Genomic DNA, 24,049 nt, shown 5'->3' on the forward strand with positions numbered 1-24,049 from the left:
AGCCTGTCTAAAAATATTTCACCACGTTTGTTATGGAGAATCACCTGGTGTAGAAGAAACCAGTCTGATTTATCACCTGTCATTTACCTGGAATAACAAAGACCCACTAAGACTACTTACACCACACGCTGGACAGACAGTGCAACTACATGTTGACACAAAGACTGCTCCCACACCTTCAGCTGCAGGAAACACTTCCTGCCAGACTTCACAGCTCAGCTGCCCATGTTTATACACTGTATTAGACCTTGTTCTATAAATGACCTCGAAATTATTAAAAAACAATCTAAAACGAATAAACTTGAACTGAAGTTTTGAGCACAAACAGTCAAATATATTGCATTTTTTAAATGTAAACAAATCCAGACAAAAACCCCGCGTTATTTGAGGAATGTTGCAGTATTTGACCACTAGAGGTCAGCGTTGCAACTTCTTTCAGGGCCAGGGCCGCCGAGCGGCACCTGAGTTTGACGTAAACACAGCCCGCAGTGACACATTGTTTATTCGTATTTATAGAATTGACAAATGATCGAGAACAGGAAGAATAAATCTTTTATGGAATAGCGCATTTTTAGGCCATTTTTTTTCTTCTGGAAACTTCATATCAGTAGCTTCTCCTTTAGTATTTGCCTGTTATAAAGTTTTACCTCCAAGAGCACTGAGCTCACCCCAGACACCTTAAATGTCAGCTGTGATATACAACAATGGCACAGTCCTCCACAGACACTAAATAAGAAATATCTGTCTGAAGACGCCGTCCACACCAAAATGTCACAGTTAAAGATATTGATGAGCTCTGATTTTTATCAGTACTTCTGAATCATTTAAAAACTGTTATTTCTTTCATATTTGTGCCCCCCCTGGCCCTTTTCTGTTCTTTTTTTTATTTATATATCTGTAGTCGAATGAACAGCAGAAGGAAAACACGACGCTAAGCCAAAACACCAAATTACTGGCAGTAAACTGGAGCCATATGGGTTTCCTCCTCACTTTTCGTTGAGGTCAATTGAAAGAAATTTCTCCTGCTGGTAAAACTTGCGGTGAAATACCCGGGGGCTACATGGAAGAGACTTCAGCAGACACACAGTGCATGTATGTGAGTGTTTAATAAATAACAATGTCAACAACAACATTTTTAACAAAAAGTTTTTTTGCTTATATCAGACCTGGGTCAAATATTTCCAAAGGTTGCAGATGTAGAAATGCCTGGATCAAGGAGCTCAGGGAAAATGTAACCGTAGGCAGAAAAATTGCATAATTGTCCTAAGTGCTATGTGTGTAAGGGTGCTGTTTTACTGGCACACACCGTGTGACACGCTTAGCTGCGGTTTCTAGCTCGAGAGTGATCCGATCACTCAAACCCTGGAGCCGCAGCTTGAACCGAGTCCACAGTTCATTGTGAAGTAGCTCGGATGATCACGACGTGAGGAGAGATGACTGTTTGTGAGGCGTGATGTTAATTAAACACATGTGAAAAGCTCTGCATTCTGACAGCTGTCACGGCACCGGAGTGTTTGGTCAGTGTCATGTTTTTCTTTTTCTGTTTTGTTTAAAGGCAGACACAGAAGTCCAGATGTTTTCTTCCCACTGAGTTCATCACATGCGAACAGCGATCTCTGGAAAATGTCCAAAGCCAATTGTACGGACCGCTTCTTGACTTCATGTCTGAAAAAAGGCTTGTATCTGGGGGACATTGAGTAAATCAAAGGGGAAAGGCCTTTGACAACACTTGATCCAATCACGGGACAAGATTCAAGAGAAATAATGACTTCTCCACTCGGGGACTATGGGTAATTGCCTGCGAAATGATGTTTCCTATGACCGTAGATGTTCATGAGGTGACATAAGAGAAAATATGTTAACAGCAGCAACGGGCAGGAAGTGAGCCAAAAGGCAGCCAGAGAACGACACCGTTTACAGCAGCTTTAAATTAGAGCGTCTGCAGCAGCAGCAGCAGCAGCAACAGCAGCAGCAGCAGCAGCAGCTAAGGTCAGGACAAGTGCAGTTTTCCGAAGCTACGGCTTCAAAAGTTACAATTCATTTCTTTAATCTATTCCTATTCATAGAAAAGGCATAAACAAGGCATATCTATAGTTATTTATTTATTACTTCAAAATGGGCCTCGGTTTATGTCAGTCAGTCAGCTAACACGACATAACTGTGGACACCACACGGTTATGCTCAATTAAATGTAGTCTCTGACTTCTGTAAAAACATTTTTTTATTAATATTCAAAATTGAATCAATTGTCTAAATTGAAGCAAAGTTTGCCATCTACATTTTGTCTAAGGTAGTGGTTCCCAAAGTGTGGGGCGTGCCCCTTGGGGAAGATATTGCAGTGTGGTAGGGGCCCTTTGGAGGAACCATCAAGGCATATGGCTTTTCATTTCTTTACTTTCTCCACCTTTGCCACCAGGGGGAATCAGCACTGATTTGTAATTTTATAGTTTTTGCGCAACGAGACAAGCAGTTTTGTAGAAGTCATAATATTAAATAAGTTAAATAAAGTTCAGCTGAGTCTGAGTCGGGGAGATTCCTGTCAGTAGTCCTATCCACACATGGGGGCGCTGCAGATCAAAAACAACAACATATATAACATACTAAACTGCTACTAGACGTGGCCCACATGGTGGTGATTGTTTTTGCAGTTTAGACTAAGTCACTTAAACAAAGTCTTCACCGAGGTTTTTGACAAAAATGATTTTGACCACCAGATGTTGTCAAATCCCACAGATAGAGCCATATTCTTATCAGGTAATGTTTATTAGCAACACGCTGCATCACTTTTCTAAACTGCCTGCACCTCGTATATGTCAGTTCTTCTCAACTACCAGATTATCGTTTGAATAAAAGTCCAAAGTCTGCGTGGAACCCTTGACATGAAGGAAGGTTTTGTGCCGTGACTTTATAAACAAATTAAATGCAAAAAAAAAAAAAAGAAAGAAAAGAAAACAAAATAAACAACATGTAATTTGCATCACTTGCGCTAAGAAACGTGATTTAAGGACAGGATATTTGCATTAACTGCTTTACTTGGTTAAGTTGCAAAAGGGTTAAAGAAATTGCGTGGTGGAATGTCGTTAAAGAACAGTTGTACTTTCTAAAAGAGAACGAGATAAATAATAATAATAATAATAATAATAATAATAATAATAATAATAATAATAATAATAATAATAATAAAGACCTGCAGTAGGTTGTGATACACAGAGACATCAAAGCTACTATTTGACCCAGGTCTGGTGAAGTATATACAGTACATGCAGTCCTGATACAAATACCAATAATTTACTTTTGTGCTGAGTGACAAGTCTTTGGTGATACAGAGATAGTCACAACTACCTGCATGTGTATATCTATATAGCTGCTTAGAGTCGTACACTCAAGTCGGGACATTTTCCTGAAAATTTTCAGGAGGGGCTGTTATGTGAGTCCACAGATGTCTGCAGAGATGTTTCCCTGGAACACTTTACCATCAGCCCCCCTCCTCAAATTTATGGACAATGTCCAAGTCAGGCAACGAGGAAAAAAATACAGGGAATTGTCTGGAATAATCCCAGTCAGTCAGTGAGGGCCCCGCCTCCTGCACGTTCCACCTAGGCTCCACCTCTTTGTCTGAAAGTTCCAGAAACTTTCCTGCTGCTCTGAACACACCTGAAACACGATCTCCTCTCGTGTTCTTCTTATGTAAAATGCTAAACTCCGGAAAAAACTCCAAACCCATTTTAACGGACGCAACTGAGTATGTCCACCTGTGAGTGTGTGAGGTGCGAGGACGGACTTTACTGTCGCCATGACTTGCGGCTGAGCACGCACACGCAAGCCACGTTGATGCGTATCAGCCTCCACGCCACCAGGTTTTTAAAGGAAGTCAGCGCTCTTACAAAAGTGTGTGAGTTGGTGCAGTAGGAATTCCAGTGTCTCGCATCGATTCCCAAACAGCCGGAGCCGCCCGAGCGACTGCTGTGACACGTCGTCTCAAAGAAGTACTGCTTCTTGTTGACGTTGTTGATGTTCACGTCTGGGAGCACTGTCACCTCGTTGCCTGAGATGTCCGTGGCCTTGGTTTTGTTGCCCACCCAGACGCTGATGCTCTCACATACTGAGTACACGCCGCGGTGCTGAGGCTGCCCCGCTCGCCGGCGGGTCCTTCTCCCGCCGACCTGTGATGCTCCCGGCTCTGCATCGGGCGGCTGAGCGCTGAAGAGCACCCTGGGTGAGAGGTAGTGGCGCTTTTTGAAGAGTTTGGGGTCCACTGTGGGAATGGTGTTGGTGTCACCTGGCTGCTGCTGCTGCTGCTGCGACGATGCGGCAGAACACGAGTCCCCTGTGATGGAGGCCACAGCCTGGGCACTGAAGAAGAGGAGCAGGACCAGCATGGACGACCTCATGGGCACACAACCTGAGGGTGGGGGCAGAGGAGACACTACATTTTACTCACTGACTCTTTGATGCTGAACACTGACTGCCTTGTATGTGCAATTTGAATGTTGGACACCATTTTTGCTGTTGCACAATAAGAACAGATGGACGGACACATGTTGTAAAGACTGCAATGATGGGATATACTGCTTTGGCAATCTACATTCTGACGTACCCTAGATTTTGAAATGCATTGTGGGATACATTGAGTACCCTTTAAAGTGGACAGCGTCGACTCAATAGACCTTCAGACACCACCGCAAAATGGTGTGCCCTCTGTAGGGTGTAGGGCTGTTCCAGACACAGCCATTCACTTAGAGGTTTTGTAAAAACGTCTTTTTCTTAGTTGACCTGACTTCAAAGACCTCCAAAAGACAGGAGCAAAGTCTAATCAAATCAATCAAATGTCCAAATTTTGTATGGATGTGGGTTCTGGGACATCGGCCTGACAATCTTTGGCCAGTGTGCATGCCCCCTACTGCTCACCGACTTAAAAAAAAAAAAGGGTTTCTTATAAGGGAAGTCTTTTGCCACATTTATCCAGCTTGCCAGAGCTCAAAATGAGATTCGAAAATAATTTACAGCAACTAAACACAATCTGCTAAAAGAAAAAGCCCCAGAGAGTGTTTTCAACCAAAGAGGAAGTCATACATCAGTTTTAGGCAAAAAACTAATTTGAGTTCCATGAATCTGAGCTCATCCTAGTTGGACAGAAAGATGGCGGGTTCTGTGATTAGACAAGATGTTATAGCTTGTTTAGAGGATGAGAACTCGTCAATGATTATGTGTGCCAAACCTGAGGAACACTATCCAAAAATATCTTCACCCTCAATATTGCTCTTGACGTATCCCTAAAAGTATTTGAGGCAAGAATTGTCACCAATTTGTTGCAGATTTTTGAACTCTGAAAAGACATTCCTACTGTATGAGAAACGTGTGTTGCAAAGTGCTTTTAATGACTGCAGTGCTGCTCCCCTTTTCAGAAGATTGTGGCTGTTTTAATGGAGCTGATGTCATGATCAGGTTTTTTTTTAATGCATGAACTTAAGAACTTAATCGTCGCGTCTGACTGTAAGCAGATTCATTACCAGGAAAGGTCTTTTGTCATTGCTGTGTCATTATGCTCACAAACAGAGATGTGGAAACATTTTTAGAAGTATAAAAAAAAAGTTTTGGCAATTTGTTTAAACATGTTTACAAAATTCGAATCTCGGAGGGAAGATCCAATCCACCAGGGGACATTTTTCTCGGTGCGGCTCTGCCTTTGGTCTCCGCACACCGACTCCCTGGGGAAATATTTGCAGCAAGACTGAACTAAAACAGAGACGTTCTGGGTCAAAAACCAAAACAAGCTTGAACGTAAAGCTCTGCAGAGCTGCAGGGGTTCAGAGTCTCAGCGACCCCCTTTCATACATACAGTAACGTGATCGGACCTCAAAGGTGGGGGGTTTTCTAACAGGTTCTCTTGCCGTGAGCATGTGGTTGTATCGCTGTCCTGCCAAGATCCTCAGCAATTGTTGCTTTTAAACTACAGCGAAATTGTCGACTTAATTACATCCATAGAAAAACGACAGAGAGCTGCAGGATTATGGAAGATGAAAGGCATCAGTGCCATGAGATCAGGCACAACGGTTCCAGGCACACATTATTGACCCTGTTTTATTTTTCAATGTTTTCACTCTTACTCTTACATTCTTTTGTCTTGCACATGTGTGCAGCAGACTCTGTGGGTTGAAGTTATCAGTAGAGATGTCCGATATTGACTTTTTGCCGATAGCCGATATGCTAATATTGTCTATACACTTAATTTTCGACTCCGTAGACCTGGTAATATTTATTACAGTACAAACCACTGTATGAGTATGAGATTAATTAAATGAGCTGCAATGCTGCCATCTAGTGACTTTAACTTTCATATACAGCCGTTTATCCCCAAAACTATTTTTATGGCACACATCATCACCAGAAAAAAAACGATAACGATTTTTACAAAAAATATATAATATGCTAATATTTGTTTTTAATTCACAGACAAAAGTAACCAATCTACAGTATCTCAATTTGAAAAGTTCAGAGACATTATAAAATAAAAACACTTTGCCGAACTCAGATATGCCTTTCTGTAATCAGAGGAGATCAATAAAAAGATTTTACACTGCAGGGATAACAATGACACCCCATCAGAAACCATTTTCCTCTCCTCACTCTCTCTCCTCTCTGCCTTGTACACCAGGAACCAGAGACATGTCAACACCTGTGGTGGCGCTGAGTGCAGGTTCTTTCAGGTAGCTTTATTATATACCATATTTGCCTGAGGTGTGGGGGCGAGTGCTGATGGAATCAAACTGTTGGCACAACAAATCCAAAGATGAGCACAGTCTGTGCTGAAGTACATGATGTGTCACGATTACACTGACAAATAATTCTGTCAAATTCAGTTGAGTGCCTTCCCAGCACTCAGCTATTAGCTGGACGTGATAATGTGTGAAGCGAGGACTTGAAAGCTAACATCCATTTTACTGTTAGTTGACAGTTAACTCTGCAAACTGTGGCTGTAGTACTACTACGTCTGGTTTATATTACTACACAAAGACACAAGGATCACTGAATAACTTAACAATAGGGAACAGGTGTGAGGTCTGTCAGTCTGGGTTCATCAGTGTCATCACCCTCACCTGTGTCCTGTGGTCACCTGTTCATTAGTCTCACTGCTGTCACCTGGTGCCCTGGGTATATATACCTCTCTCCCTCACTCAGTCCTGGTCAGGTCATTGTTCTGGATCATTGTGTTTGTGCTTTGTGTTTGGGGTTCATGCCTTGATGAGCTGCTCCTTGTTCTGAGTTCTTCTCCTTGTGACCCAGTGAGTTTTGTGATTTGTTTTTTAACTGCATTTTGGCCCTTCCTGCCCACGCTCATGGCAAAATGTGACAACAGGTTTACATATGGGACCATATTATGGGAAATGTGGCACTTACTCTAGCATCATGTAAGCAGCCCTCTGCCCCCCTTTTGCATAAGGAACATTTTAAAGCTCCTCACATCAAGGTATTAATTACTAATAATTTAATTAATTTCTGCTTTTTTCAGTGAGGAGGAAAATAAATTACAAATCAGTCACATTTTGGCCACACAAATATTAATTAAATTAAATATGCATTTTGCCTGGCTCTCTCCTGCAATTGGTTAGTGAGCCACTAGGGGTCCCCTACTTTGGATACCGTTGCCGTGCAGATGAGCCCTTTCCTGGGTTGGGAGTTTCTACATGGAGTTTGCATGTTCTCTCTATGTGCACATGGGTTTGACTACAACTAAGGCACTGATTGGTTGATGGTGAACAACAATTCATGCTCACATTCACACTCACCATCAGTTTGGAATGAACAATTAACCTTTAACCCTATATTTTGGGACTAAAAATCTGGAGTCTATAGAAACTCTCTAGAAACTACGTGGCCCTCTGTAGGTTGAACAGGGCAAACATCAATAGGAACTGTTTGGTCCCATATTTATCTTATATTCCTGTCATACAAAAACATGCAAATTGGTTTATTGTATGTCCAAATATTAACTTTAACTAAATATGCTGAAAATACTAAAAAACATGTGGCTGTTAATCCAGACCAGAGCTAAAGGCTACGTTCAATGCTAATGCTTGTTGTTCCATTAATGGTAAAACATTAGTCAGAAAACTACCTGAGCAAACGTCTCCCACATTGTTGTTGGCGTTCAGACTGGGCTCCATGAAGTACTGTAATCTTCATAATCATTACCAAGCAATAAAGATAGGAATAATTTGGTGCAATGAACACACGTTAGGTTGAATGGACTTAAGAAGCTCCCGTTGGACGACAGGACAGCAGCTCAGGTTACACTGGCTGCTGAAGGACGACACATACAGTAAGAGTGAATCACTCTTTTCACAAACGAACGTTCTCTCATTCTTTTTAATTTTTGTCTCCGTCAAAGATCCAAAGAACATAAAAGTACATTCTCAGCAGAGTCCAAGCAGCAAAGGCTTTCCTTCGACCACAAAAAATAATTTCACCTCAGTGTTGACGTAGCATCTACTCTGACAACCCACGACATGGAGAACATACCAGCACAGAACCCAAGGTTCACACTCTGCTTAATGCTACCTCTCAGCTGCCAAACGTGAAAATGAAAGGCTCCTGTGGTACTTGACACTACAATACAAATGTACTGCAATTCAAACCTTCTATTTAGTGTGCAACGAAATACTTTTATTTGAATAAATTTGGAATAATATGAACGTTAGCTGGATTTGGACAAACGATTCAGCATTTCTTATTCACATTCAGTCAAATAACACAAGGAACGTCAACGTAGTCTTGATGTCGTTGTGTGTGAGATAAAGGCCTAAAACTTAACATGACTATGACATCTGTTTTAATAGAAATCGACAGGAACTCTGTAGAGAAGCCCGTGGCCTTGGTTCCAGTTGTGGGAAGCACATGGAATTATCTAACAGGAAGCAGAAAAAATGCATTTCATTCATTCTTCTACTGATTAATCCTCCTCTTGGTCGCAGAGGGAACTGAAGACAATCCCAGCAGTCATGAGGGGAGGGTGGGGGCTCCCCCTTTGATAATTATTCATTCCATCATGGGGTCACATATAGAGACAAACAAGCATTCAAACTCAGGGTCGGCTCTAACCACTTTGGTGCCCTCAGCGAGATCTATAGGACTAGTACTTATGGTTTATGTCACAAAGACAAAAAAAAGATCAGTGGAGAACAGGTGTCCATGTGGAGCCTCATTTTGGAAACATGGTTATCATGCTAGCCCTATAGCAGTCCCTCCCCTTTTGTATAAGAGACTTTTTATTGAGTTTTTCCTCACACTTCTTCACTCAAATGACACGCGTATTAGTTAGGGCGACAAGAGTGTGGTCGCAGATATCTCTAGGTTACCCCAAAATAACTAAATAACAAGATGTTTGCCAAGAAATAGTTACTAGTGAGGAGTAAGGATAAAAAGATTCAGGGCAAATCCCCTGGTACAGAGGCAACATACAGCAGCAAGCAGCCATTTAGACCAAACCGCAACTCCATCCATCCAACCATCCGTCCATCCATCCATCCATCCATCCATCCAACCATCCATCCATCCATCCCCGTACCTTTTTCAGTGTCTCCACGTGAACTGTAGCGCCCCGGAGGCCCCTAGAGGACGTGATTAGAGCTCACCGTGTTTTGGGCTCCTGCCATCAGGCCTGGCTGTGGCCCCCATCCAGCACACCTTTGCTCTTCTCTGTCTCCACAGCTCAGCTCTGTGGAGAAACGAGCAGAGAGCCAGCTCATAAACCCAGTGTAAACACATTCTTCCTGGGACTGATACAGGAAGAGAAAGTTAATGTGTTATTCCTGCTCACCAGATCCTAACATACTGAACATACCACTATAAAAAAAGCACACCTGCATAATGTACATCATCTTGTATGGAAAGCATGCAGTGTGTGTGTGTGTATGTGATGGTCTAAATGTCAGTGACTCCAATCATTTTTGCATTTTAATCTTTGTTAAAAAAACCAAGACATTCATGTTGGTCAATTCAACAAATTGTAAATTCTGACACATAACCAGTAAAAAAATAGGTAATTTATATATTTTTATATAATTATAAACTATATAAGATGCCACACACAGACAGCATATTGTCGTTTATTTAAAACACATGTCAAATTCTAATTATCTCGTAAACAAAAAAGCCCAGGAACTTCATCCAAGAAGAGAAAAACTTTCCAGACAAGAATATTCCAGTCTACAATGAACAGCAGAAGCCAAAAGTGTTGATGGTTGGACTATAATGAGCAGGTTTTAAAAGTTTAAAATGAAATTATTCAACATATTTTTTTATTTAAAAAAATACTTGATTATATATATGATATAATTGTGACTTTACATTTCTCCTTCAGTCACTTATTGTTTTAATTTTATTACATTTGAATGTAATTTATTTATTTTTTGTGTATTTAGGCACACTGTTCTGTTACTTTGGCGCGCACAAATCCAACTGACTGGACGTGACTTCAAACATGTTTTTACCAACTTATGTTTAAATGAAAAGCAGACATTGAACAAACTAAACTGCTAACATCCTAAGGCAGAAGATTGGGTTTGTAATGGAGTGGCCTCATTGACTATTTCCATTAGGTTGCTCTGCCTTATGTTTTGAGTTTTAATTTGCTGCTGCAACATTTACGGCATTAGTGTCCTTGACTACGAATGCTGATCTTATTGACATTTCATATCACTTAAAAAAAAAAAAAACAGAAACAGACAAACATCAGTCAGAGGCTTTTAGTAGAGCAGAGGAACAAGTACGAAAACCCTGGTGGTGATATGACACACCTAGAGGAATGCACTGCAAAATTACAGGAATGCAGGCTGTACATAAACAGAGGAAAACTGGCTGTAAATCTGATGGACGGCAGTGCATTTCTCCAAAGAGTCCACTGTGGCACAGGAGGTGTTTCTCCTCCACAGCTCCTCGACAATGGTGGTCTCAGACAGGGAGGGGATTTAGAGTGCGACCCTTTCACCTGCAGAATGGAGTGTGTAATAGCTTATACAACCTGCCCTGGTTTTTCACTCATTGTGAACATAAACTCACACAGCTGATTAATGTCCTCAACCACCAGAGCAGTTAACAGCTGGACTAACAAGGGGAAATAATTACCACACAGAGCCCGCTGTAGCTTCAGGAAGTCGTGTCCAGCTGTTTATGGCTGTAGTATCTGTGAATGACCCTCCTGAAGTCTGTTTAAATAGGAGCTGGGTTGTACAGCTGAGGAGCATATAATTAGCTGCACCAGGATAATGTTGTTTTCCCCCAAAATCTATTTCCTAAGGGCTTTAATACACACTGGATTGTTTTAGAAAGATAACAACATTTACAATGCAAACAGAAGCAGCTTTCCAAAAAACATGCAAGGGTCAAAAAATTAGGACTTTCCAAAAACAGGATAAAAAAAAAAAATCTGCTTTAGATAAACTCTCCATTACAGTACAGTAGTTTGCATCGAGGCTACAGGACTAGTGAAAGTGTTACCTTTCAAATTCGTGAGTATTACGAACACTTCAGTCACTGTGACAGCAAACCAATATCCCAACACCTTCCAGTAGAAAACTAGCAAGAAATGCTAAACAGCCAACGTGTTTTACTGACCAAATGCAACTATAATTACAGTGACACACACAATGGTGGAATGGAAGATTACCGTTCTCTGAAAAACTCTGTTTGCTCAAGAGAGACCCCTCCTCCCCCAGTCCCCCAGAGACAGGCTTATGTAGGGACAATGACAGACAAATGACACATGTTGTTGGTCGGATGAGACAAAACAAGAGCAATTTGATCACAGAGATGTGGCTTATGCTTGGAAAAAGAAAAGGTGAGTCATATAATTAAAAAACACTGTATCCACAACAAAACACAGAAGTAGAAGTTTGATGCTGTGGAGACTCTTAAATGCATCCAGGACTGGGAGTCAGATGACAGGAACAAACCATGGAGATTATGATAAGATTTTAAAAAGGATGACCTTGAACCTGTGATGAAAATTCTGCGGCAGAGGTTTTTCCGATTGTGGAACAGCAACAGTCACCCAAAGCACACAAACTGGAGGATTGTCTTCAGATCGAGTCTGGAGGAGCTTGAAAGATTTACCAAAGAAAATGGGCTGGGTTCACTCCGGAGACTTGACTGAAACGTGCTAGAAAAATACCCCGAACATCTGCACTCTGTTGTGGAGCAGATTCAGGAAGGTCACCAGTGTTGACCTGTGTGTTTGTATTTCTTTATCTATTCATTCATCTTTTCACCTCAGATGACACGGGGCAAACAGAAATTATTTACCCAACATTAGGTGAAATAATGTTTGTCCTCTGATTAGGCTCATATGTCCAGGGCAGTTGGTTGAATAGGTAAAATGGAGACATCTGTCTAGACGTATTCCCGAGCAGGACACTTAAGTCTCAGTTTTCCCATAATTCCTCAGCCACACAGTGCTGGTTCCAAGCCCAGATAAATGGGAAGGATTGAGTCAAGAAAGACATACAGCGTAAAAACCGGTACAGATTACACACTGATTCCACCGTTGGCTTCATTGCCCTCTTGAATCATTCCAGGGGCAATTTGGGAATCCCATCTCTTCTTAATTTCTTATTAAAACATATCTGTTTTTAATCAAAGCCTATGAAATGTCTAAAAACGCTAACCCCAAGAACAATCCAGAAAGAAAAACAATAAGTGACATTAGAATTGAACCCTGTTATAAAAATGTGTTCAGACTGTGGTGGACTGACATCCAGAGGCTTGAACCACCCAGGAGAGATGAGTGAATGTGTTAATTCTGTCTTATCTCAAAAAAGACATCTGCTCATTTGTCAGCTCTGTGGTTTTGGTAGTGAGGTAGAAGTTGGCCTTTGGTACAATACGTGTCAGGAGCACGTGTGCATACAGAACTAAGTCTCAAGTCTCAAATCCTTGAGTACACATGCCATTAAAGACACATCACTGTAACGAGTAACATTTGTCTGATATCAGTAGGATGTGGTTTTGGTTGAAGTTCCTCCTGGTGGTTCAGGAAAATACAGGTAGCGTTATAATTTGGTGATGAAATCAGTACAGACTACATTCTTCCAGGACTACACAGAAATGCAGACAGCATCACTGGCATGACTGTGCACTGGATCGCCTCAGGTCAGACAAATCACTGAGCCTTGAGTCACATCCATCCCGGTGACTCAGAAGTGTAAAGAGGTTTCCCGGTCAGAACACCGCGGCTGAAATCAAATCCTGTGCCGTTGTGGGTGGCCCTGTGTGTGGTTATTAAACGTTTGTATTCAGATAACGTGCCATGTCATTGAGCAGTCACAGTGCAGCGTATGTTTTAATTTGACTTTGGCTTCTGTTATAAGGAATAAAGTATATCACAGGGACCAGACCTAAGAATGTAGAAGGCAGGGAAGAAATGTTCGATGTTAACATTTAGATCATCCCTGATCATGAGAATGAATGATATCAAAATGAATTATTCATAGGTAGTATTTGCATTGTAGTATTACATATACTGCTATACAACCAACTTCCAACCAACTTTTGTTATACAAAAACACATTTCCAAAAATCCAGAGCCACCATTATTACATGATAACATGCTCCTTCAGAGCAAGGCAAGTTGACAGCTTACTCTATACACTGCATCTGAGTAATACTTTAGACTCGCAGTACTTGAAGAGAAAATTCAACTTTGTAAATAATTGTGCTTTATAACTCTTCTTGTTCTGTCGCCGCCACTGCTCCAGTTCATTGAGGTACTGTCTCGGTACACCAGTCCTAAGCCAGGGTGACCAATGGTTTGTCTGTGTGTTCAGTCAAACTGGTACCTCACCTAGTCTAACACATACTAGATATAAAATATGTTTGTTAAAGTTTTTATATATATATTATTGCATCTAAAAATCCCAATTACACTATAATATTATACATTGCGAGTCCATGGTGGCTAGGATGTGGTGCTTTCACTGCCGCGGCCGAGGTTCGACAACTGTCAGGAAACTCTTGAATTTCCCCAGTGTGGAATCAATAAAGCTGTTATTGTTATTAACTTTTGTCCATTGTCTGATTTAAGACATTTATCGCAGAATGACATCACATTATTATTTATGCCCCAGCCTTAAAAGATTTTCAAGACAAAATCAGTCTCTAGGGGTCATTAAGAAACTAAAGGCACAAAATATCTGCAAAGATATTTCTGTAACTAGCTGCATGACCTGATTTGACTGACACTGAGAGACCCTTGAGTATTTTCCCAGAAGACAATCACCAGACATTGGACATTCTTAATCAGCCATCACACTGTACCGCAAACCGTTGAAAAGAAACAGAAAAATGCTTCAGTATGTGAAAACACCACCACAGGAATTGAATAAAGTACTTTTTCAAACTATTTCATCAGACCCTGGTTCCCGTCATTGTTCAGCCTGGTTACCAACAGTGAAACAACATTGCGTTACTGTCGTCCGCTGGTGCTCAAAGCTGGGATCAGTAGACAAACGTATTAGGGCAGCCTCTACTGGACATGGATGTAACTACTCAAAACATTATTTGTACCTAAACTAGGCATTAAGCCTTAAATCTGCCCCTACATATTTTTAGCTTTTAAATATTACATTGAACTCAATGCCTTATCATTGTTAGAACACCTGGAGGCACTGTTGACTACAGTAGGATATCGCCACAAACTTCCAGCAACAAATCCAATACACCTTTTTTTCAGGTGTTTACCGTGAGCCACTTTTCCTCTGTGGTTGTTTGTGTTTACTACACTTCCTTTTGTAAACCAGGTGTGCACTTTTACCTTTATGGCTCTACTCTGCATGCCAGACAACACGAAGCATATGATTATGGGCTGTAGTAACCCCCAGCAGTTGTGCAACCCGTTCCCCTGTTGTTTCCAAAGCCCCCGTCCTCACACGGAGCCAACATTAAACTAAATACATTTCCAACAATATTATTAGAAAAATGTGTTTTCCCCACTGTGACACACGAAGCTCTGAGCTCTACGCTTTGTTCACCGTGCACCACATTCTCTGGTAGCTGCACATGCTTTGATAAAGTACACATACTGTAAGGGAATACCTGCTACGAAGCCTACATGTATATGTTACTGCGTTCGATTGCGTCTGTTTGTGAATGAGCCGCTCCTCAGTCCAGCAGGGGAATTGTTTAATTTGTAGCATATTCCTATCATCTGTGTTCCTGTTTCCCCACAGTGGACTCACAGTATGTGGACGTAGTATCTCCTGTTTTGGATCTAATGAGGTTGTGAGCTGGATGTTTTCCATTAGCACTCCTCACTCCACTTAAATTAGTGCTGCCAGTGATTAGGTCCTGACCTGCAGCTAAGCTCAACCTGTCTAGACATTTTTTTAGTTAAATTATCAATCTTTAATTGTGTTGTATCCACTCTGTCCTTGGTCTGACCCTCGAATTACCGTGTCATGACAAAAATGATAAAAACTTACGATCAACTCTGCTGCAGTTGAGGACATAAAGTACCACTACTGTACTTTTATCTTTACAATAACCCGTTTGACAGTACTGAAATACAACTCTTAAACTGCACCTGGTGTCTCTTCTCTGTCTCTCCCTTGTCCCCTCTCTCTCCCTCTTTCATTCCTCCCACTCTTTTCTCTCATCTCTCCCCTTTTCTCCCCCGAGAGTTCTTCCCTTAAAGAGGTTTTCTGTTTCTATATAAAATATGTTACGGTCTCAGCCTTGTCTTTTATGTTGTAATTCTGTTATGTTTTGAAGCAGTACACGGACGAAAAACAATTTGTACTGCAACAAAAACAAACAAAACACAACCTAGAGATGGGAACGCAGAAGGAAACAGAGACGTTCGATCACACTATGGTCACAAAAACATCTTTGTTCACATAAAAAATAAATGAAAAAGAACAATGTTGTGTCAACAGCCAGTGACACAACCCCAGCTGTTATGTCAAACAGAAGACAAGAGCAAATACACTTTACAAGATCCATTTGGAAACAGGAGGTGTCCAGGGAGATTAGTTTCGACCTCAGAAATTAACTTTTTTTTTTCTTAACAATACCCTGAATTGAAAAGTGAGGAAAACAAATGAAAATATGTGATGTAAAAGTATTACTTGGTGTTCAGTGACCTGACCACCAGTATGTGAATAAAAAAACTATAAAAATACACGTCAACACATGAACTAATGAAAGAGTAATAATATTATAAAATTATATTAATATAAAATTACGCACTATAAAATTATATTAATATAAAATTACGCACAAAATATTTTTTAAATGAATAAAATGCATTATATAAACTGCATGTCTGAGTGATGTTTTATTGTAACACTATATATTCAGATATTGTGGCAGAGGAGTACTGTAGGAAGTGATAACTGAGGAACTCACTTTCAAAAGTACTTCACTACTATCTGTTAGCACTATTGTATGATCCGAACACAAGATCAAATAAGATGATATGAAGCCTGAGTCAAATTGACCGTTTTTCGTGCCATGGGTTTTGTGTGTATTGATGCTGATGACACAGTGCAGTGACAGACTAATGACCTGGCAACTGGAATGTTAACGCGAGGAAATGATTGTTGTCTGTGGAGGTGAATGAGGAATTTTCAGATGATGAATGAGGACGGTCAGTGATGAGCCATTAATGGACTTCAGTGTGGTGACCTGCGGACCACCTCATGGTGTGGTGAAGATCGTTGGACGAGTCGTTTTTGGTCAGAAAAGTACTGAACTGCTTGTTTCAACGTAGTCAATGCCAGAGTCTCCTTTAGTTCTCCAGTGTTAGAGTTGACCAGTGTTGTAACCAGACGGTGTGTGTGTACGTTGACAAAGTTAACATTACATCTAAAGTGTATTGCTCTTCCCTCGCTATTTAAATCAACGGTTAATTATTCATTGGACTTAGATAAACATAGATGCTTTTTTGTTGGCATGAACTGCATTAGCAAACCACTTAGTTATGTGATCTGTTAATCCTGAATAGAGAGGCCACCCACAACCGCTGACCTACAACTCATTAGCTCTAATGGAGGCGTTTAATGAACCCGTCTGGGTTGCCTGACATGCAGCTCAGTGTGGTGCGCACACACGCACACACACACAATCCGGTCTGCGGGGCAAGGAACAATCCAGCTCCCTCTGAAAAACATGGCAGCGGCTTCATTCATATGGTAAAAGTCACACAGTCCCACCAGAAACCTGAGCCACCAAGGCTGGCTCTCATTCAAAGAGGAGGGAGGTGCAGGTGACTTTATCTGAAAGCCACCAGTGGGCTTTGAATGACATGCAGCTCATTATGTTACTGTGGCCATTCATGCAAAACTGCCGGCCGAGCTGAAGTGTAGCTTTGTGCTGAAAGTCCCCATACTCAAGTCTCATACGTATAAAATAGGTTACATGACAAACACAATCAAACCTGAAAATTCACTGTTTGTATTTTACGAAACTGTACAAGGAACTAGCTTTTTTTTTCTTTCTTTCTTTCATTTTCACTTTTCCCTGCAAAAAATAATACCATAAATAACAAAAACATAACATTTGGTGTATTTATTTTGTGTAAAGAGATTTACATTAACAACTTGTGACTCTGTGAAAAATATTCAGGCCTTGTTAAATCAATATTTGCTTCTTTCCTTTTTCTATTAATACCAAAATAGCAAAGGTCAAAAGGTGAAACCCTTGAGACCTAGCTTGTGTGCTTACAAATGTAATCATCAAAGTTAATATTTTAAGTATGACATATGTAAACGTCACCGACATGAAGTTGCTGATGAATGTCCCAAACATAGTCACATGACTGGGTGACCTTTGAATGGTCTGCGGTCATAGTGGATATTTACTTTCCTTTTCTCGCTCAAATTTTCTGTCCATATGCCATAATAATAATTTAAAAATACAACCTCATGGTCTTTGGTAAAAACCTGGAACTCCAACTGAGACCATAGAAGAACCAGAAGAACAATTACTGATGTTATAAATCACGAGGGAAATTAGATTTAATAATTGTGGCTTTACCCTAATAACAGCTTATCTTTATCCAGTTCTTACATAAAGTCTGTGGTTCAAACCTATGTTTGCTCTATAACAATTAAACCCAATAAAGAACTATTATTCGTTTCACTTACATCTTTCAAATTATTTATTGCAAGAACAATTACAATAATTAAACGAAATATGATTTCAATTATATTTCTCTGAACTATCAATCTAATCTATCAACATAAGCTCTCTGACGTCCAACTGTTCCCCCTTTGATGACTGAGTTTCTAGATTGTAACCATATTGCTGCTTGTTGCAACTATAATTACACTTTAGTTACTGGAAAACCATTACGTCGCTGCCGTTGTTGTACAATGTGGGTCTCCGAGCCATTTGCTTCTTAATTGGCAGATGGCAATCCCCTAATTAACCATGCATGCAGCTCTGCTGTGGTGTTTAGATGCTCACCAAGAAGCAGGAAATCACAGCAGCGCTGGTTCCTATAAACATCTCTTAACTGGTGTTTTCTATCAAAGGTAAACATAAAGCATGATGTTGTTGCTATGAAACCTTACAGTATAGTCCGTCCTGAGGCAATTTCTTTTACAAGCCACATAGTTTAGGAGCACAGGAGGAGGTGCCGTTAAAAAAGGATTGTGAGGCATAAAAAAAAAAAAGAGGCTACCACTCTAGAAAAATTCCCAAATGTCCGTGCGCTGATGTATATTTATTTGTATATTTTGAGTTTTAGATTAGCTACCGTCGTCTCTGCAGAACTTTGACACAGGTTGTAGTTACAGGTCACCAGGTTAATTCAAATTATAATCTGTGTAAATTAAGATAAATTCCAGGTTAAATATCCCTCCCCTCCTCTGAAACCAGCGGACCACTTCCAGCGTCCTTCTGCCAGTCAGCAGCAAAGCTTTGTCCAGTTTTTATAAACAGTCTACAGAGAGCTGAGAGCGCTCCAAGGGAACTTTGACTCCCGGTTCCCTCTGTTGTCTTATTCAACATACATTTGAGATCTAGCGTTTGAATTTTCAACAGTAGCTGGCGGCACACTGCTATGTAATAACAGTACTACACAGTATACTTCAGTGGTGAACTCCATTAGTATTACCTAAACATTGAGTATTTTGAGGGCAAACATAGCACATTTGAGATGAATATTCCTACCCTCAACAACAGATGTCAAGGAAGTAAAACGCCCAATATCTGACAAGAAGAATTACTTAATAAAAGATAATAACACGTAATTTAAAATAAAAGAATTTTCCATCTTCGTCGCTATCGCTGAGTATCCTGGAGCTAAAGTACCCGTCCTTTTTCGATTCTTTTAGACAACTATGTGGGAAAACTGTTTCAAACACAATATGAATCTGAGTTAAGAAAGGAAGCCTTTGCTGGCAGTGGGCTGTGATTTAAGACAGATGTGTGAAAGACTGTCTGGCGCAGAGACCTGAACACCGCATCGGATCCAAGCTGTGACTGAACAGTCAATTCAGAGAGCCGTTCAGGGCGGGACGGCCATTCAGCTAATTAGAATTTAACGATAAAGCTGATTGATTCTGAAGTTATTGGCCGAAGCCGATTGCTGATTGAAATGTAGCTCGGCAGTTAATGAGTGAAATATAACAGTATGCATTGTTGTTGACGTGCGGAGTGCAAAAACACACACACACAAAGCAAGTTACTGCAATCTAAAACATCCGTGCCAAAAATCGATATTTGAGTGAAAAAATATGCTGCTTTGAAATGACTTCCAACAATTTCCCTGACTAGCATGGTTGCATGATGACTCCATCAGGTGGTGTTTATCACAGGAATGAGGGCAAAGTTAACTAGCTGAGGTCCAAGAAGGAGGTGAGATCATGGTAGGTCGTAGTAAAAATCTATTCTTTTCTAAATTTTCTTCCTATTGAACACATGACATATCCTGTGCTAGATTTCGGTTCATGCTGTTATGAACTTCACACTGTCAGATAGACAGACAGATTAGATAGATAGATAGATAGACAGATAGATAGACAGATAGATAGATAGAACTTTATTAATCCCTTGGGAGTTCCTTTCGGGAAATGAAGGAAGATAACAGAAAACAGCCGCTCGAAGAATGTTTGATAGGGCATAAAACCATCTCCCTTCACATTGCATGAACCAAACAGGGTGAAATATGATCGGCGACTAAGACAGCGAGGACCACATGAGAATGGTAAATGGCAGATTTAACGAGGACAGTTTCATTACCCACTGATGGTTGTGTTTGGTCTCAGCACGCTGAGGAAACGCAGCTGACCTCGGCCTCTATACACAACGGAAAAACAGGCACTATGCGCAAAATTGGTTAGATAAACTCTGTCAGGACGAACTGAAGGGCTGTTCTCTGTTTTCATCATCCAATGGCAAACACTCAAAAATGTTGTGTATGTTTAAAATGGCCTTAAATCACCTGAGACGCAGCGTCTATAGAGGGCTATCGTCAAGAAGAGTACACTGTAATAATTTACATTTCTGGATCGGCAAAATCTGCTCCATGATTTTGTTGGATTACATTAAAACTTGCCCCTGATGACATTAGCCATGTTAACAACATTTCAGCTTTGATGCCAGTCCTTAGCTCCGCCCCCAAAAGAAGGGTAGTAAATGTTGGTTCTAGATCTTCTACCAGTCCAAAAACATGGTGGTTCTGAGACACTTGGCCATGAATTTGAATGGTTGTTTAAGAGGTTGTTTGTCTTAACATGTCACGGACGTGTGATTCATTACAGAACTGTCCAGAACTTGTGACTCTGAAGATAATGAAGTAGCAGAAGATGATCAAACAGCGCCGTCTTAGCAGCAAACACTGAAATCTATCCAGAAAAAATATTTCAACAATCGAACCGTCCGTCTCTGTCTTTATGGAGGCAGTTCCTGAAAACCATCCAGGGAACTTCACCTTAACAAGAAGACGATTGCCAGCAATAAAACCCAGTCTCCCAGACTCTAAGTTGCAGCGGAAAGTCTCATAGCACCAGTTCACAATCTGTGAGGTTTTGCATAAAATGCGAATGATGAGTGAAATACACTCTAGAGAGCACAGCAGTGTCCTCAGATCTGACTTGTCATAAATGTCGTACAGTAAGTGTGGTCCCATTATTTATCGTGCGAGAATTGTAATATTTCCTGAGGACGCATCGATGACATGGGCTGGCGTCCTCTGACTTGCGGCAGCTGTCAATCTGAAGAATTTTACACCCCTCTGTGTGCACATACGGATTTACTTTTAGCTACTGCCACATTTTTGACATTGGCCAACAGGTTATTTACAGCAGCACAGGTTAGTAAACTTCATTCTGTTTCTCCCTCCATTCTCTCCAGCATTCAGACTGGAGAAAACATCTTCCCCAGAGAGAAGACATGTCCTTGTGGGTGAACATACAGCTTAAGCCAGTGTGATAATCAGGTCAGGGGTCTCATGCCAGACATGAGCGGTTGTATTCTGCTAACTTCTGATTGGTTCCTGGTAGAACAGATGACCACGTTTTTAAGGAAGGACAACAGGGTTTTCTGTGGGAGAAAACGACGGTCTTTACTGCTCACTCTGACCCCTCCATAACTTGGCAGCTTTTACCACACAAAAAACACACTAACTTACAAACTCCCCAAAGACCGTCGAACAGACACTTAAAAATTTTGCACAGTGATCCAGAGCTTCCTCAAGTTCTCAGGCTGAAAACGGTCGATGACCAGCTGATAAATTTTTTAAGTGCAGTCAGATTCCAGATCAGATATGGTTTTCAACACTTGGACACGATCATCGATTTGATTTCTCCATTCTCTAAAGCAACATGTTTGGCCAGAACTTCCCATCCTCCTGTGGTGTAAAAGTCGTTGGTGTGAAGTTAAGAAAACAACTGCGTTCACTTCATAAACCACTTTTTCCCCCCTAGAATTTCTCAATTCCATCTGAAATACAAAGTGGTAAAACTCTGATAAAGACATATTACAAGTAATATTAATTCTGTTGGTGTCTGTCAACAGAAATACTGAGAGGCATGAGTTCAAACGCTCTCAGATGACATCTTGGTTTCAGCAGCTTTGTCATCGTGGAAACACTGTCAACAATGTATTTGTGGTATTTGTTATCCGTCCAGAAGTCCCTCTGGTGTTTGGTAAGATATTCACTTGTGGCCTGATTGTTTGTGGTGTCTTTTCTTCTGTATGTGTGTATGTGTCACTCAAACATCTTGAATAGTTTTGTTTTCACTTGATTAAATGAAAACCAGGATCCAGTGGGATCAAAGCTGACAACAGTTTATACAAGTAAAAATGCAGAAAAAACAAATAAAAAAAAAATCTGGTGAAGAAAGTCAAAAATATTTACATGGTCTTATTCAACACTTCCAGTTAGCGCAGACAGTTTTTTCCCCCTAAGAGTACGGTGTGGTTGTATATTGTGTAGCAAAAAACAATACGGTAGCCTCTAAATTACAGTTAGGGTAAATAATCAAGGTGTGGTTTTGTAGATAATCTAACCAGTTTTATGAAAACCCTCGAGTCTGGTTTTTTCCCATGTAAGTTTTTTTTGGCAAAGAGTGTTCATTACATTTGCTGATGACTCATCGATTTTTTTTTTTAACGTCATTCCATTTGAGATTAACAATAGACTCTAACAATTAGGAATTCTATATGTGTCATGGAATTCCAGTGTATATAAATATATATGTATATATTTCTCATTTATTTCCGATTGAGAAAAAAAAACCCATCAAAAAACAAAACCTGCTGAGTCTGATTTACTCTGATTCTAGACGTAAAATATCACATTTCAAAAATACTTAATTCCACCACCCACATACGCAAAAGGTTGGCAGCAAATACATTGAGAGGTAATTGAAACACTGTGTTTTCCATTAAAAAAGTTGTTATTATTTGGACATTGGAGCTGCATCAGCTCTTGGCCTTTTTGAAGTTTCATCACATTTCTATCAGCTCCAGCTTTCCTTGATTCCTGAAAAGGATTCGTAGAGAATGGATGACGCCAAATACCTACTCTACGTCCAAACTCTCTTGACAATCAGTTGACATTATCAATGTCCTTAAATATGCGCTGATTCTTTGTCCCCCACCCCCGAAAACAATGACCTGAAACACACAAAAAGTGAATACTTGTCTTGTAAGTACATTTATAAAGGGGAAAAATAGTATCACAGTAGTCTGCCAAATACACCACATGTGGCTGAAACACACTGATGTAATATGGTATGATATATTTTAAAACAAAAGCGTGACTTTACAAGAATCTGTGGTGTACACAAAGTACAATAGAACTATAGGATCCTGGCAACTCCTTCAGTTTCAACAACTCGCAATAAAGCGATTTTATTTTATTTTCTGGCTCTCGGTTCCACATGTGTTTTGACTTCTTGTGGCTGCGTGCTGCGGCTGAGTGCTATATTTGCAACTTTTATAGTTATTTTAAAAGACCTTGCACCTACATTCTAACACCTTTGTTGTTCTTTTACTGCATCCAATGTTTACAGCAACATACTTTGTAGTAGTTTTTTTTTTTCAAAATAAATTTACTGCAGCTGCTTAAACTGAAGGACTGTCCTAGTGATCCTGAGAGTGAAATAATGATTTTTTTTAGAAAAGAAAGGAAAAGGAAAAAAAGTGCAACAAACCCAGTATAAATTCAAACGTATGTGTCCATTAGTAACAATGCAATCATCTGACGCCACCTGTTGCCACTATCTGCCACCTTGAACAGGTGACGTCACTAAGAGTCTGACTGTGTTTACTACAGACAATCCCGCAATTTGAGAAAAGACACGTTTCTAGGAGAGTTCTTTAAAGCTCTGTCTCCCTGCATATTACTGTGTACTTTGGACATTTACTGTACTACTACAGTGGGGCTTCAAGATACCAACTACCTGAAATATGAGTTTTCCAAGTTACTTTTGCAAGATTTTCCTCGTGATACGAGGAAACATCGAGTTACGAGTGTTCAACCGATCTCTATTTTTCTGCTCACTGTCAGTCGCTATATTTTACCCATTGCTTAATTTCTCTCTTT

The 24,049-nt window shown here is 40.4% G+C and overlaps 1 protein-coding gene across 1 annotated transcript; it reads right to left on the bottom strand.

Annotated features, from left to right (window-relative positions):
• Positions 1-38: 38 nt before the first annotated feature.
• On the bottom strand, positions 39-4,749 carry ngfb (nerve growth factor b (beta polypeptide)). The gene has a single exon (XM_025060457.1). It carries the CDS (start codon positions 4,389-4,391, stop codon positions 3,783-3,785), a length of 609 nt encoding a protein of 202 aa, XP_024916225.1. The 5' UTR covers positions 4,392-4,749; the 3' UTR covers positions 39-3,782.
• Positions 4,750-24,049: the final 19,300 nt, after the last annotated feature.

Source organism: Cynoglossus semilaevis, chromosome 11 (genome assembly GCF_000523025.1).
Source record: "Cynoglossus semilaevis isolate Cse_v1.0 chromosome 11, Cse_v1.0, whole genome shotgun sequence".
NCBI lineage: Eukaryota > Metazoa > Chordata > Actinopteri > Pleuronectiformes > Cynoglossidae > Cynoglossus > Cynoglossus semilaevis.

Excerpts from the sequence above, each read along its gene's own strand:
- ngfb (XM_025060457.1), bottom strand. The coding sequence starts at position 4,391 with ATGAGGTCGTCCATGCTGGTCCTGCTCCTCTTCTTCAGTGCCCAGGCT.